At 39.5% G+C, this 14764-nt stretch overlaps 1 protein-coding gene across 2 annotated transcripts in view; it reads right to left on the reverse strand.

The window, feature by feature from the left end:
- LOC134539599 (sterol regulatory element-binding protein 1) overlaps positions 1-14764 on the reverse strand; it is an 81454-nt gene that overhangs the window by 5795 nt on the left and 60895 nt on the right. For both annotated transcript variants that reach the window (XR_010076339.1, XM_063381771.1), the window contains exons 12-13: positions 5976-6155; positions 2683-2818 (exon numbers count right to left, since the gene is read on the reverse strand). Coding sequence is in view for 1 of the 2 variants with exons in the window: in XM_063381771.1 (XP_063237841.1) it covers positions 2683-2818; positions 5976-6155 (316 nt within the window). In the remaining variant the exon portion in view is untranslated. The remainder of the gene's footprint in view (positions 1-2682; positions 2819-5975; positions 6156-14764) is intronic.

Here is a 14764-nt window from a genome sequence, read left to right on the forward strand (position 1 = left end):
ATTTATTTATTATTATTTGAATTATGTTTTGGTTAAATGCTACTTAATACCATGATATACTGTAACTTGCATTTCGGTGCTATATGGTGTATTAACTTTCATTTCGGTGTTATGGAGTGTTTGAACGTGCTTTTCGGTGTTATTTCAATTTTATCGCAATCCATACTCTCAGGTGCAATCAAAAAACTTTACTTCACCGCCATCACCTGCATCGAGAGGTATTGTCCCAAAAATCCCCTCCCAAAAAAGTTGAATAGTCCATGCACAAAAATTAATTTTGTTGGTTAATTCAATTCTTGCTATTACCTCTGAAAATCTCTGAAATTTGCAGCCCTCACATTTAATTTAATCACTTATTACATTTACTTTATAAGTTCAAAGTAAGGCAAAAAAAAAAATACAGATTTTTAGGTACAAAACAAAATACTGAAAATGAATTAAAAACATAAGTTACTTCTAATCATGTGACCCTGATATTCCGAAATTGCTCTGCGCGAAACAAATGCTGTATGCCGCCAAGTCTGAATCAAAAGGACATTAAAATGCCCAAACTTATCCATTATTTGCAATCAGCCAATTGCAGTCCAGACTTAATTTTTTTTTGAATAAGCCTAAAAAAATCCAACCAAGCTAGAGTAGTTACAAAAGTAGTTTATTAGAATGTATTATATTACAATAGTAGGTGTCAAAATAAATAATCCATGCTGACACTTACTAGCACAGATGGTATTTTGGTAATGTTGAAAGTAGCTCTTGATTGGTAGCTATAAAGAGTGTAAATTAAAATTTATCCAAATTAATTTTATCTGTATCAATGTCTAACTCTATTTTATGCCCATCCAGGAATATGAAGTATTAGAAGTTCACAGAACATATGATACCTTTGTGTTTGTAATGTTTTCGCTATTTAAATAACCCAATACTTATTTTAAGAGGGAGAAATTTGTTAATAAATAAAAACCTGTGGATGACAGTTTATTGCAAAGAGCATTCTCTCCATATTTATACTAGGGTGCAATGAGCAAAAAAAATCTTGCCTTCCTCCCTTCCACCATCACAAGTATCAATTCCTTGATTGTTATCTGAGAGCGAGCACAACTAATTTATTGTTTTACAGCTTCTCCTCACTCGCATAATAATCATAAAATGCCATACAAAATTTTTATACTTCATAAGAATAAGCAAGGTTATGTTACTTATGTTCCCTAGATCATGAGACCTTTAAAGTGGTCCATGAAAGTCCAAATTTATCTCCCAAAGAGAGACCTGACCTTATCTGTCTAACATACAGTGTTGTATTACCGTATTCACCTCAATAAACAGCACAGAATTTTTCACGAACCGTGTGTTAAAAAAAACCAACGGTGGGCATCTTATTCAAAACTTGACCACACCGCATGGCACAAGTTCAGTCAAACACCAAGGTTGGTTAAAGTGCTACTGCTTAATAGTTGACAGACATCTTGCACGTGGTTAGTATGTGTGTCTACATTGCAATCATTTATGGTTGCTGGAAAAACATAAAATGATAAAATGATTTTAAAAATCAGTTATGGGAAATCTTGCTGTACGTAGAAGTAACTGTCGCGAAAAGTCATATACGCGTCAGAAGGGGAAAAAAAAATTAGTTTGGTTGTTGAGAAAAGGCAGTGTTGCAATAAAAATTTCACTTGAAGGGAGAGAATTTGTACTAAAGAGTTCAGCCTGATACGTATCATAATTGTTCTGTTCCAAATAACATCACAAAAATTTCAGTAAGCCAAACACCACCCTTTAACACCAAACTATTAAGTGTTATTTTAAATGAAAATATAATATGCCAACACAATCCAGACAAAGACGAAATTTCGTCAATACTGACATGGTTGGGGGATTTGGTAGAATTAAATCGTACGTTTAGTGGGCGCCACCGTGTCTACGGGGCACGGACCCAGCGGGAAGACTCTGTCTCAGGCGTGACGTAGCCCGTGTGGCGGCGTGACTCATTTCCCCCTTCAGCAATTACCTTAACCACAGACCTTGCCCGCTCTCAGCGTCGGGCACGCTGTTTATAAAAACCACGCAGTGGGATCTCAGGGCGTCCCACACGCCGACAGACAACACTCTAAGGACGCAAACACCATCACTCTATAAAAATGCCTCGCGGCACGACAGGCACAGCTATGGTCCAACCACCTCGATAGGCGCACAAAGGCGAAGTCCTCGGAGAGCCGGAGCGGAGCGTCTGTCTTCAGGTAGCGACGGAAAGCGACTGCGCGAGCAATGGCCGCAGAGGTAGCGGGAGGGGGGAGGGGGGTGTTTGGCGCCAAGCGCCCTGAACAGTTACCCTGTTTCCCGTCGTGCCGCGGACGTGGTTAGTATACGAAATACATAAAAATTACAATCAATTTGGATATAAAAACACATGGCACTTGGGGAACAAAACAAAAGATTTGCACAGTATTATTATTTCTTGGAGAGCAAAGCACTGATTCTACAGCGCCCTCTTGCGGCGGCGCGCTAATTAAAAAGATGTCAGCCGGGAGGATTAACAGGAGGGGAGGGAGGTGGTGGCACATCAGGCTCAGATGGGCACAGCCCTGGACGACATCAATACGCAGGAAGAAATTTCAAGATATCAAGATTACTTTGTCCTACCAGGGAAAAGTGTGCTGGGCAGGAAGTCGTGCAAGTCTCAGTTACCTTTCCCGCAGATGATGGAGGAGCGACTGTTCCTGCTGCGCAGGCTGCGGTCGAGGAGCTGTTGTGTGCGGCCCGGCGCGGCACCGGCCATCAGCCGCGCCGTCGCCTCGTACAGGAACACTCGAGGCAGCGCCGACTGGGGAAGCATGAGCATGTCTTAGAGGCAAAACGTGCACACATTACAGGAAAATGTTTTCAAATGAGCGAGGGTGGTTGAATGGCACGATCATCACTCTGCCCACAAGGCGGTCTGTTTCAATTCCAAGCATGGTCAAACCGTGAAATGTGGCAGGTGTCGCAGTGAGCCGGTAGATTTCCTCAGGGTGCTCCTAACAAACCCGATCAATGTTAGATACTCATCTCGTCTCCAATGACCTTGATGATGAAGAGACATTAACCTTTCATTCATTCACACATTTGAAAGCCCATTCTCATTGGACGACTACTCAACTTGGTAGTGTAACTGTTAAAAATATACTTACCTACACAATCATATTACTACCACATCAACTTTTTGTAATAAAACAGTTAGCAATATTCCGGCAGAAAAACATAAATTATGAAATTTCTTTCGCAAAAAATGATACACATGTTTTTGAAATAAAACACTGATTCAGAGTGAAATTTATTTCCATAATTCCTTCTAAACTTCAAGAACCCTAATGGTACTGAAATCATACCAAAACCTTTACATCTGGATTTCACACATTCACTCACACACGCACTCACACACACACACACAGACACTCTCTCACACACACATATGAAATATATATTTATTAACTTAAAACATAGCCTATTCCTTGGCCTTGCCATGTATGATCTGTAAGATTCTGATTTCAAGATATTAGTAAAAACCATAGGTTCTTATATGCAAAAAAAAAATATACTGTATTAACTGTTTAGTAGGAAAAGAAAAAAACTTTAAAAGGGAAAACAATAAACACAGGAATTAAACTGCCAAATCGTAGACTTAATCCAAAACCCAGAATAGTAACATATAAACTCCAAAGAGCACATTAATTACTTTAAATCAACAAGTGATGTATTACTAGTAACTAAAACAACTTAGTCACTATTACACAACTATTGCCTCATTTCATAATGTAATTTAAGGTTACTAATTAACAGAGACAAGATCATATGGTGAATTGCAATAAACAGCTATAACTTTGAAAAGCATATCAATATAGATATACCATATAACACCAAAATTAAATTCAAATCATGTAATTAATCAGCATTTTAAATCAAAACTTGGCACAAAACCAAAAACATTATATTTTAATATATTAAAATATAATATATAAAATATATCAAAATTAATGAATGTACCAAAATACAGGTACTGTTAAATAGAAATGGAAAAAAATTAATTTTACTCTTTTTATCTTGCAACTGTTAGCAAGTTTACATTACGATGTACATTTTTTCAAACCCATAAACACTTGCCAATTTATTTTTATCACCCATTCCCTTATGGCTGGATGGTTAAGTTTTTGAAGTGGTATATTTACTTTACAAAAGCGCAAAAGAGTGTCTTCAGTTAGATTAGTTCTCTCGTCCTTAGTTTTTTTTTTTTTGCGCGAAGAGAGAAGTTTTTTTCTAAAGTAACTTGACACTTTGTTCCAGAACCCGATGCTTGGCACCTTTGTTCACCTTATGCAATGCTCAAAATTTACAATGTTTTACACATGTTTTTTCTTTTGCAATCGACGAGCACGTTAGGTATAAACCTGCACATCACAATGCCTTTTTCTTTATTGAACTTGTAAAATACTTCCTCTTCATACTGTTTAGGTCTTTTGAAAACACAACTTTTGGCATTTTATAAACTTATTAACATGCCACAAAACATTAACGCCTTAACGGAAAAGATCATAGAACACCGAAGAGATACACATTACATCCACTTAACGTCGACAGATACGCACTCATCTAAATAAACGCGTAGAACATTTCGGTACCACCAATTCAATAATTGACATTTCATAAATACCAACGCCAACTGAAATTTTTCCATGAGTGGCTGAAGTTATGATGTTTATCGTCAAAACTTTACTCTATGGGTGCTGCAGAAAAACAAAATATGTAGTCAATGGCATCTTGCGTATAACAGCTTTGTACAGTAAAAAACTTTTGTGCATGTTTCAGAATGAATAAACCTATTTTTTTTTTGCAAAAAAAAGTTACTTTTACATATATTTCACAATTCTGTCATATTTAGTGAAAAATTACAGATTTTGCTCATCACATTAAATTTCATTAAAATTTCATCGTTGGTTCCGTTTGTCTGACAGCTGATTCAGTCTTGTTTTCTGTGAATTTTTTTATTTTCATATTTTTAAATTTTTTTTTATATTCAGTAATTTCCATGACAAACAGTGTAAACTGCAATGGTGTACTTACAAAAAACTGCATTAAATGTGTCTTTTCAGTTACATTTTCTTAGAAGTAGGAAATGTATAATCAGACGATGCTCATGATGAAATACAACAAGAATATTAATTTAAGAACTTCTCATTTCAAAATTTTTTTTATAAAATGTAATTTTTTAAATATATTTAAAAATTTTCATTACATTGTAAAGATGTGTATAAAACTTGTGTGATCTATGGGCACACATGATTTCATGACACAGGGATTTTTTTATTACCCGGCGCTCTTAGCCTCACGGCCCTGCCGCCCCGGGGCCCCCACGGGCGTGGATGCGGATCACGCCGCATACGCAAGCCGGAAAGGTGTTAGAGGTGCAGCTATGTCCAGAGGCTGAGGCTACCCATCCCAGCATAGACACCACCGCAGCCCCCCTGCCTCACTCAGCTAACCAGACAGTGTGCTGCGTCCTAAGCTCTGAAATATCGGCACTGCTGGTGCCTACATCACACTGGGACCCCTCAAAACACCCAGTGAACCCGTGGTCCGGTGGAGGCCTATCCAACCTCTGCCAGCTGTCCAGGCTAGTACCGGAGCTGTGTCGTTGCTCAACACGTCGACTCCGCACAGGGCTAGGGAACCCTTGGAGTCTGCTCCAAGCGATCGGAACACCACTACCAAGTACGAGTCCTACCCAATAAGAATCCTGGGCCTTGGAGGAAACCTCAGCGGGACACCATTCAAACATGATGGATTCTTCCTGTACTACTACCAACTTGGCGTCGACTCGGCAGACTGTTCGCCGGTAGCTAGACCAGACCGTCACGCTTCAGAGTGAAGCCACAAGGTGTCCTCGTCTCCTCGGATTAGCTATGGGCACACAGAAACAAGGAGCGCGCAGACGGCTGGGAACTCACGGGGATGAACTGCGCCAGCCTGCGCAGGGACGCCACGTCCCTCTGGAAGGCGCTGAGCACCGCGGCCGGCACGGGCTGCTGAGACGCCGTGCCGCCGGCGGGATCCGGACCCCCCGCTTCCTCCTCCCACAGCTGCGTCCTCGTCTCCAGCAGCCAGTCGCACACCAGCAACTGCGCCAGCTGTCGACACATGCAGCGGAGTTCTATGTCACACAATCAAGCTTTGCCCCATCCAGGCATTAAAAGAAGTAATCGTTATAGTTTCAATGGCGTATAAATTGATAGTCGCAATCAATCTAACACCATGACACAGCAGCAGCCTACTTGTTGTATATATCTATGAGATACAGACATTACGACTCAAAAATACATAAAAAAACTTACATAATGGTTTAAGATTTCACATGAAACTAGGAAAAATTTTGGTTTATAATATTGCTGAAATAAAACACAATATTCGTGGCACTTCCAGGGCTGTGCAAATACTAGTTTTTTGATGCGAAGCGAACATAAAAAACAAAGTCTAATCGAAATGCAAATAAATATCTCAGTAAAGCTTTATTAAACTTATTTAACAAAATACAAGATTGAAGTAAAAAAAAAAAAAGTGGTTTAACATTTGTAATGTTTGAACTGATTCAGTGATTAACCAATCACACCCAATAAAAATTATAAAATATCTATGCATAATATTAATACTGAGCACTCGTAAAAACAAACAGAGTAACACCTTTTGTATTTTTTTTGAGTAACCAGCTTTATTAAGGGTGCTGTTTGGTGTTTTGAAAATGTTCTCTCATTGCGATAGTTCACTGATCATCTATTTTAAATTGTGAAAACGTCTATTGCTGCTTATTCGAAGATCTATCTTTACTCTTGCAGTTAAAGCTATTACTAATTTGATAATAATATTTTTAGCACTTAAAAGAGTACTTAGAGCATGAGTCAAAACTGCTGTCTCACAATTTAGTTATTTATAGATAACTTTTCATTTATGCATGATATCCAAAAATTTAAATGCATAACTTTTCTTTAGTATTTTTCGCGAAGGCTATCACAGATAAAATTTGTTCAGAGTGCTGCATTATTTAGAAAATAATTATTTTCTTTATTATACTGAATACATGTTATGACAAACTCGACACTTTTAAATGCAAAGAAGTATTAATACTGCTGATATTGTAGGCTAAGAAGTAAATCAAGTTTTACGGATTACTTAGATATTTTGTGTGTTTCGTTACCATGGTAATTTACTTCACTACAATTAAAACAAACTGTGTTCGGCGTGCCTCAATGGTAAACACAGTTCTGTTCTCGCTCACTAGAATGCGCGGGGAGTGTTGTTGACGGAACGGCGGTCCAGCAGGTAGCGGACGACACTACAGTGTTGCCGCCCGGTTCCTTTGCCCGTTCTGTTCGCGGCTGGCGAGAAGAGAACGAATTAGTAGAAAGCAGTGATTTATGTAACACTTTCTTAGGTGCTATTTGGACGTAAGATTTGCTTACCAAACTTCAGAGATTTTATATAAATTGTTTGCTACCATAGTTAGCCGATCCAAACGTAACAAAGAAAAATCTATTAGGGAACCACGATACATTTTAGAAGCACAAACATGTTTAGAAAAAAGGTTAATGTTTAAAAGAAAACAACTTCCACTGTTGCAAGAGGCAAGCAGCTATTTAGGTAGATTTAGAAGAAGGACTAAACATTACCATTGTGCAATTTCAAGGAAAAATTTACATAGTTTGTTGTTTCATGTGTGCCGTTAATTAGTAATTTCGACACGATATATTTTAAATTTTTATTATGATTTAAAATTTTTTTGTGTGGAAATTTTATTTGCTCTACTATAGTGTGATTTTACTTTGTTAGTCTGGTGTACTCCTCTGAGTTAAACTTTGTCTCAGTGCTCTGAAGCCCCTTTCCCATCGGCGTATCGGATATTTTGCTGGCCTAATCCCTGACTGGCAGACAGCTTACCTTTTCCCCCGCCTTCAGTCACGCCTCAAGCCTGTAATATCATTTCTCTTCGTGACCCTAACTGCATAGACAAGCCTGTAGCTTGCAGGCGACCAGTTCTCAGAGACGAGCTGAGATTGGCCTGTTTCATCACGTATTAGTGTTATGTTCGCTCCTCTGCAGCCACGACGGGACGTAGATTCCCAGCAGCGTTGCATTTTACCCTCCCCCCCCCCCCCCCCTTCTCAGTTCCAAGTAAGACCAATGACCGGTCATAACCCCCTGGACAACAGTGACCGTCCCCAAGGTCTACTCGCAAAAACGAGTGCGCCAGAACTGATAGCAAGCGCTACCTAGCGACCAAGTCGCGAACTTCTCCGCTAGCCTACCCTCTAGGGCGCCAGAGAGCAGCACCTGCTTTCCCTTGAGTTATATGGACGCCGTGGGCGAGTCGATTGTTTTCAACTCAGACCCCTCCGACAGAATTCTCTACTGTCGCCCAGTGATGCCAACTTCAAAACTCCTGCCAGAGTTTTTTCCGCCCGCATTCGGGCAAGTTCGGAATCTTTCGGCGGCCCAGACCCCCCTCCACCTGTAAGAGCCGGCGGCCACTTTTAATTACGAGACGCGGTTTGCCGCGACACAGATCAACTCGCGTCGCGTCCGCAGACAGATCTCCAGAGAGTATCGGCGAATCGGCAGACTCTGCAAGACTTCATCCGACCGCTAACGACTATGTAGTCGCTTTGTATAAGGGATGCTATCCCTCAAGTCAATCCTAGTAGATTAGTCTGTCTGCATAGTTTAATTATTTGCCTTCGAAATTTTTTTTCTTTTAAATGTTATCATGAAGAAATCATCCGCGTCCTGCCGCGCAATTCGCGAGCTCCAGACCCTGGCTGACTCCACGACTGCAGCGTGCTGGGCAACTCCCCTGTTTTGGTGAGTGATAATTCGCGACCCCCTTTTTTTTCCCTTAAATTTTTTTTGGGCATTTTCTGCCCCATAGACTGCCTGTATACAAGTTCTAATCAGTTTTGATTTGGACTTTTGCAGACAGGGTCGATGACGGGGAGAGACTGATTGCTCCCATCTCGTGGCCACCCCCCCCCCCCCCCTCCTGTTCCGTGGGTCACATTAGAAGAATCGTTTCTACTACACGACGTGATCGTTTGAAGACCCCGGGTGGTAATGTAAATTCAACATTTCCCCCTTACCTAGCTATGAACTATCTTAAGCGGATGACCAACCCACCAGCGACCAGTGTTTTCCTCAAGAACATGTAGAACGAATAGAACTAATTATCAATGTAATCATAGGATCCATCCAATTTTGGGTGTGAAACTCATAATGCAAATGTTTATATTTCAAACTAAGAATGTACTTTGTTTTAAATAATCGCGGGCCGGCCCCTTTTCGTTTTTCTTTTGTTTTTTCTTAAATCTTTGAAACTTGTTAAAACCTTTTGTATGTAATGTAATGGAAACAAGATAATTCATCAGGGCAAATAAAACAGGGAAACTATAGATCAAGTTAATCGTGTAGTTTTTATTTATTGATTTTAACGATCCACCAACTTCCTCCTTGTCTGTTACAGGAAGTTCCTAAATTTTTGTTTGTTCCCCACCTCGCGCCGCCTCTGGTAAATCATTTTATTTAACTTATTTTCCTTACCCAGCAGTTTCCAAGGCTCCTTTTAAAATAATTCAATTTTGAGGCACGAGGGGTGTTACAACTTGGTAGCAGAGCATGGTTTCCTTGATCTATAGGCATACCTGAATAATATAAGCATATCTAAAATAAAAATAAAAGTAAAAAAAAAATTTTTTTTTTAAATTAATTTTTGATAATAGCAATTTTGTAATAATATTGTAAACTGATCGCTGGTACACCCGGTAGTTATATTGCTTTTCTATTTTAAAAATTTATTTTGAATTTTACGTCCCACTGTGATTGTGTTTGCGCGCGGCGAGCCACCGCGCGGCCCCGTCGGTACGATGTCCTTCAGGCAGCGTGCTTTATCAGGCGCGCGTGTCATTCTCCCTGTCATCCTCTTCACCCCTCCCCTGCCCGCCTCACCGGCTGGTGGAGACAAGGTCATGCCGTTGACCCGTGTCCGGCAGCGTAATAATGCGTTATAATCTAGTTTGTTCCTCACGGCCGACAGTGCCTTGAGTTTGTCTAAATTCCTCCTTTTATCTGTGTTTTTTTTATAACACATTAGCCTGCAAACCAGGCCATCTTTGTAAAAAAAACTAATCATAGAAGTCCTTTCGGACATCGTGGTATTTTTTGTTTTGTCTCTCGGCGTCTTGCGTGCGCCGACATGTTATCTCTTCACCACATGACAGGGCCGCCAACCGCGCGGAACTCTTCTCTACTCCACCCACGTAACACTTATTTTGTAAACAAACTACCCATGCTTTGTATGTCCTAATAATAATATAATTTTTATGTCACAAAACAAGCACTATAAATAATCTATACTACCTTAAATTTAGCAGCAAGGTATTTTCTTAATCTAGGGTTACTAAAATATAACATAATAATTTTATATATACCTTATAATAATATTAACAATACAAATAATATGATAATATAAACCTTTTGTTTTAGCTAATGTTAAGAAACTTCCATTGTTTACTATTTCTAAGTATCTTAAAATTAACGATTAAGTATTTTAATAATACATAAAATAAATCTAAAAAAGGGTCCATTCATTAAGTAATATAAAATAAGAATATGCTCTTAAGTAAAATACTCAAGTACTCCAATCCTATTTAATCGTTCACAAGCTACGTGAATATACTTCGATGTACCATTTAATTGTGTCACCACACTTATCCATGTGCCTAGCTTTTGTTTAGATTTATTTAGTGATCACCCAACGAGAGGTGCAATCACTCATGCCTTTAAGAAAAGGCCTGAATTAAATTGTTTATATACACGGGTTGAATCCCCAATACCTTTTACGCTAGCCATGAGGTGAGGAATTTATTGTAAGATAGAGTACTATACCTTTTTTAACGTCGAATTTTTTATGAGCAATTTACCAATTAATCTAAGAATACTAAGTAAAGGATAAATAATATTTTTGTAATTATGAATTTTGAGTAAACAATTTATTAACTTTTATATTTTTTTGGATCGGTGTTAATTTCCTTTATAAGGTGGTGTACAGCTATGTAATTTTAAACATCTAAATTTTTTTTCATTATCCATTTTTCATCCAAATTCGTTGATCTTTCGGGTTTCGAACCCGAACTAACTCAGGGGTGAAATTCCCTCGTAGGTCTCTCTGCTTCAGCCTGATGGTCTGATCAACCGTCAGAGCTTGAACATATTGAGCCTATGTGAGTTAATAAATGTAGGTATCCGGGACAGAGGTGTACTTCGCCTTTTAAGCAAGTATTAAATTCATTTATTTCGTCTGATCCATCGTCAGATTGTGCAGAGCTATGACTCAATGCCTTCGACTTCTTATGGACAGCGAAACAATTATGTACAGGGGTTATATTCCCAAATTTAGTTTGTAAGTTACGGGTTACCATACCCATTTACAGGGGTTACAATCCCCATTAGTCACTGAGTGCTCAAGGACGCATTTCCCTTGTTTCGGCCTCAGTGCTTTTCGGCCTCCCTCACAGCGCCCATTTTGGTGTTCCTACACGATATCCAAGATCTGAGATCAACAGGATGAATTTCATTTCATTAATATAACAACGGCATAAATAGTTGTAAGCTTACAGGTACTTTAAGGTTAAGCCTTAAATTTAATTTTTTATTTATTAAATGATTTTAAGGATTTATTTTAAATAATTCAAACCAAGTTTAAATGGACCCTATTTAATTATCAACCTTGTGTTTGACTCATGAAATGTTACAGTCAAAGGTCATGGAATTAATTCTGCTTTATTACAAGTAGTAGGGCAACAGGCATTTTTTTATTTTTCTTTTTGCTCAATAATAATAATAATATAATCACGCATATAAAAATAAGCATTCCCCCTAAATTAAGCAGCTACGAGGTGACTAGTCTCATTTTAATATTTAAGGTAATCACCGAGAGTACTGAAATACTTTCAACCCCCAACGAGAGGTGCACTTAATTAATTTGGGTATGTTTGAGCATCCCGTTTCTAGGCTATCACAAGCTAGGTAATTTAAGATATTTTAATTTTTAATTTTTACATACGTAAGTTCAGTCTTTAACAAGCTACTTGACGTAAATAGTTTTAATGTTTTTTTACTCAGAAATACCTCTCTGATATTTTTTGAATCTTCATGAATCTTGTTCCACGATTTCATATATTTAATTTCTGATTACGTTCCTTTTTTTTAATAACCATAATTCGTAAAGTAAGCAAGAATATGTTTGTAGTGTTTTTTGTACTGATTTTGCGTTAATACTTGTACATGTTTATTTCTTTATTTTCCCTTGCACGTAAATGTGATGTACAGTGACGTACATAGAGTCTGAGCACTGAAGCTGTCACATCTAGCCATTTTTCTTTTTTCTTTTGCATTCTACCCCAAAGTTGTATTTGTTTTACATCGTTATCGATGAGATTGTTTATTTAAGTAAGAGCTAGGTGACTTCCAGACGGCAAACTGGTTTCTTTTATGTGTTTTTCTAAAATAGGAGCTAGGTCAAGCTAGCCACCGAGCGGCGCAAAAGTTAGGGTCCTCTGAGCCAACGAGCCATGACCAAGGTCCTCTGAGTGAAATATCTCATGACCATTTTCGAGTGTTCTTTGGGTTACATTCCCACCACTCATCTTTGGACGGCCTATGTTCAAACCCCCTCTCAGGCAGTGCGAAGCCTATCAGCAGTCATGGAAGATCTAACCGCTCCATTATAATTTATCCCTTTTTGATTTATAATTGTTGGTTTATTGCATTTTACATTTCTTTAAATAATTTAAATTTGAGTGCGAAGAGTCGTTAATTTATCGTTTTGTTTCCAGAATACTTTAAATAATAAATATTAGTAAACATCAGAGTGGTATGCGCTGAAATTTCTTAATTTATCAAATATTTAATATTTTTACATTCATTCCTACGGATTGTTGATCTGTTGGGGTTTTCATCCCCAATCATTTAAAATTCCGCCAAGGGAATACCACCCTTAGGCCTTGTGTCACTCTGGGACTGAGGCTCTGTTTCGCCTTCGGGCAAGCAGCAAATTTGACTGTCTTCTCCATCGCCTGACTGTGCAGGGCTGAGTCCCAATGCCTTCGGCTTCTTATGGAAAGACTATTTTCAGGGGTACACAAATCCCCACCTTTCATAACTGGCACCCGACGGACCAAGTTCCAGTTCCGGCCCAGTGTTTTCGGCCCGCCTCACAGAGCCCATATTTAGAGTTTTTGTCACGTGACATCATTCCCAACATCTGAGATCAACTTTCCTCATGACATCATTCACCGTTAAGGGTAATTTAAATAATTATATACACTTTCGATTTGATCAACATATTTTTTTTATAAGTAGTAGGATACAGGCGAACCTGGTACTAGTTTTACTGAGCAGTGTAAGTGTTGTTTTTTTATTTTCCCTATATGCTCCGCATTCAAGCGGGGGAGTATGTGCCGTTAATTAGTAATTTCAACACGATATATTTTAAATTTTTATTATGATTTTAAATTTTTTTGTGTGGAAATTTTATTTGCTCTACTATAGTGTGATTTTACTTTGTTAGTCTGGTGTACTCCACTGAGTTAAACTTTGTCTCAGTGCTCTGAAGCCCCTTTCCCATCGGCGTATCGGATATTTTGCTGGCCTAATCCCTGACTGGCAGACAGCTTACCTTTTCCCCCGCCTTCAGTCACGCCTCAAGCCTGTAATATCATTTCTCTTCGTGACCCTAACTGCATAGACAAGCCTGTAGCTTGCAGGCGACCAGTTCTCAGAGACGAGCTGAGATTGGCCTTTTTCATCACGTATTAGTGTTATGTTCGCTCCTCTGCAGCCACGACGGGACGTAGATTCCCAGCAGCGTTGCATTTTACCCTCCCCCCCCCCCCCCCCTTCTCAGTTCCAAGTAAGACCAATGACCGGTCATAACCCCCTGGACAACAGTGACCGTCCCCAAGGTCTACTCGCAAAAACGAGTGCGCCAGAACTGATAGCAAGCGCTACCTAGCGACCAAGTCGCGAACTTCTCCGCTAGCCTACCCTCTAGTGTGCCAGAGAGCAGCACCTGCTTTCCCTTGAGTTATATGGACGCCGTGGGCGAGTCGATTGTTTTCAACTCAAACCCCTCCGACAGAATTCTCTACTGTCGCCCAGTGATGCCAACTTCAAAACTCCTGCCAGAGTTTTTTCCGCCCGCATTCGGGCAAGTTCGGAATCTTTCGGCGGCCCAGACCCCCCTCCACCTGTAAGAGCCGGCGGCCACTTTTAATTACGAGACGCGGTTTGCCGCGACACAGATCAACTCGCGTCGCGTCCGCAGACAGATCTCCAGCGAGTATCGGCGAATCGGCAGACTCTGCAAGACTTCATCCGACCACTAACGACTATGTAGTCGCTTTGTATAAGGGATGCTATCCCTCAAGTCAATCCTAGTAGATTAGTCTGTCTGCATAGTTTAATTATTTGCCTTCGAAATTTTTTTTCTTTTAAATGTTATCATGAAGAAATCATCCGCGTCCTGCCGCGCAATTCGCGAGCTCCAGACCCTGGCTGACTCCACGACTGCAGCGTGCTGGGCAACTCCCCTGTTTTGGTGAGTGATAATTCGCGACCCCCTTTTTTTTCCCTTAAATTTTTTTTGGGCATTTTCTGCCCCATAGACTGCCTGTATACAAGTTCTAATCAGTTTTGA

Source organism: Bacillus rossius, chromosome 15 (assembly GCF_032445375.1).
Source record: "Bacillus rossius redtenbacheri isolate Brsri chromosome 15, Brsri_v3, whole genome shotgun sequence".
Classification (NCBI taxonomy): domain Eukaryota; kingdom Metazoa; phylum Arthropoda; class Insecta; order Phasmatodea; family Bacillidae; genus Bacillus; species Bacillus rossius.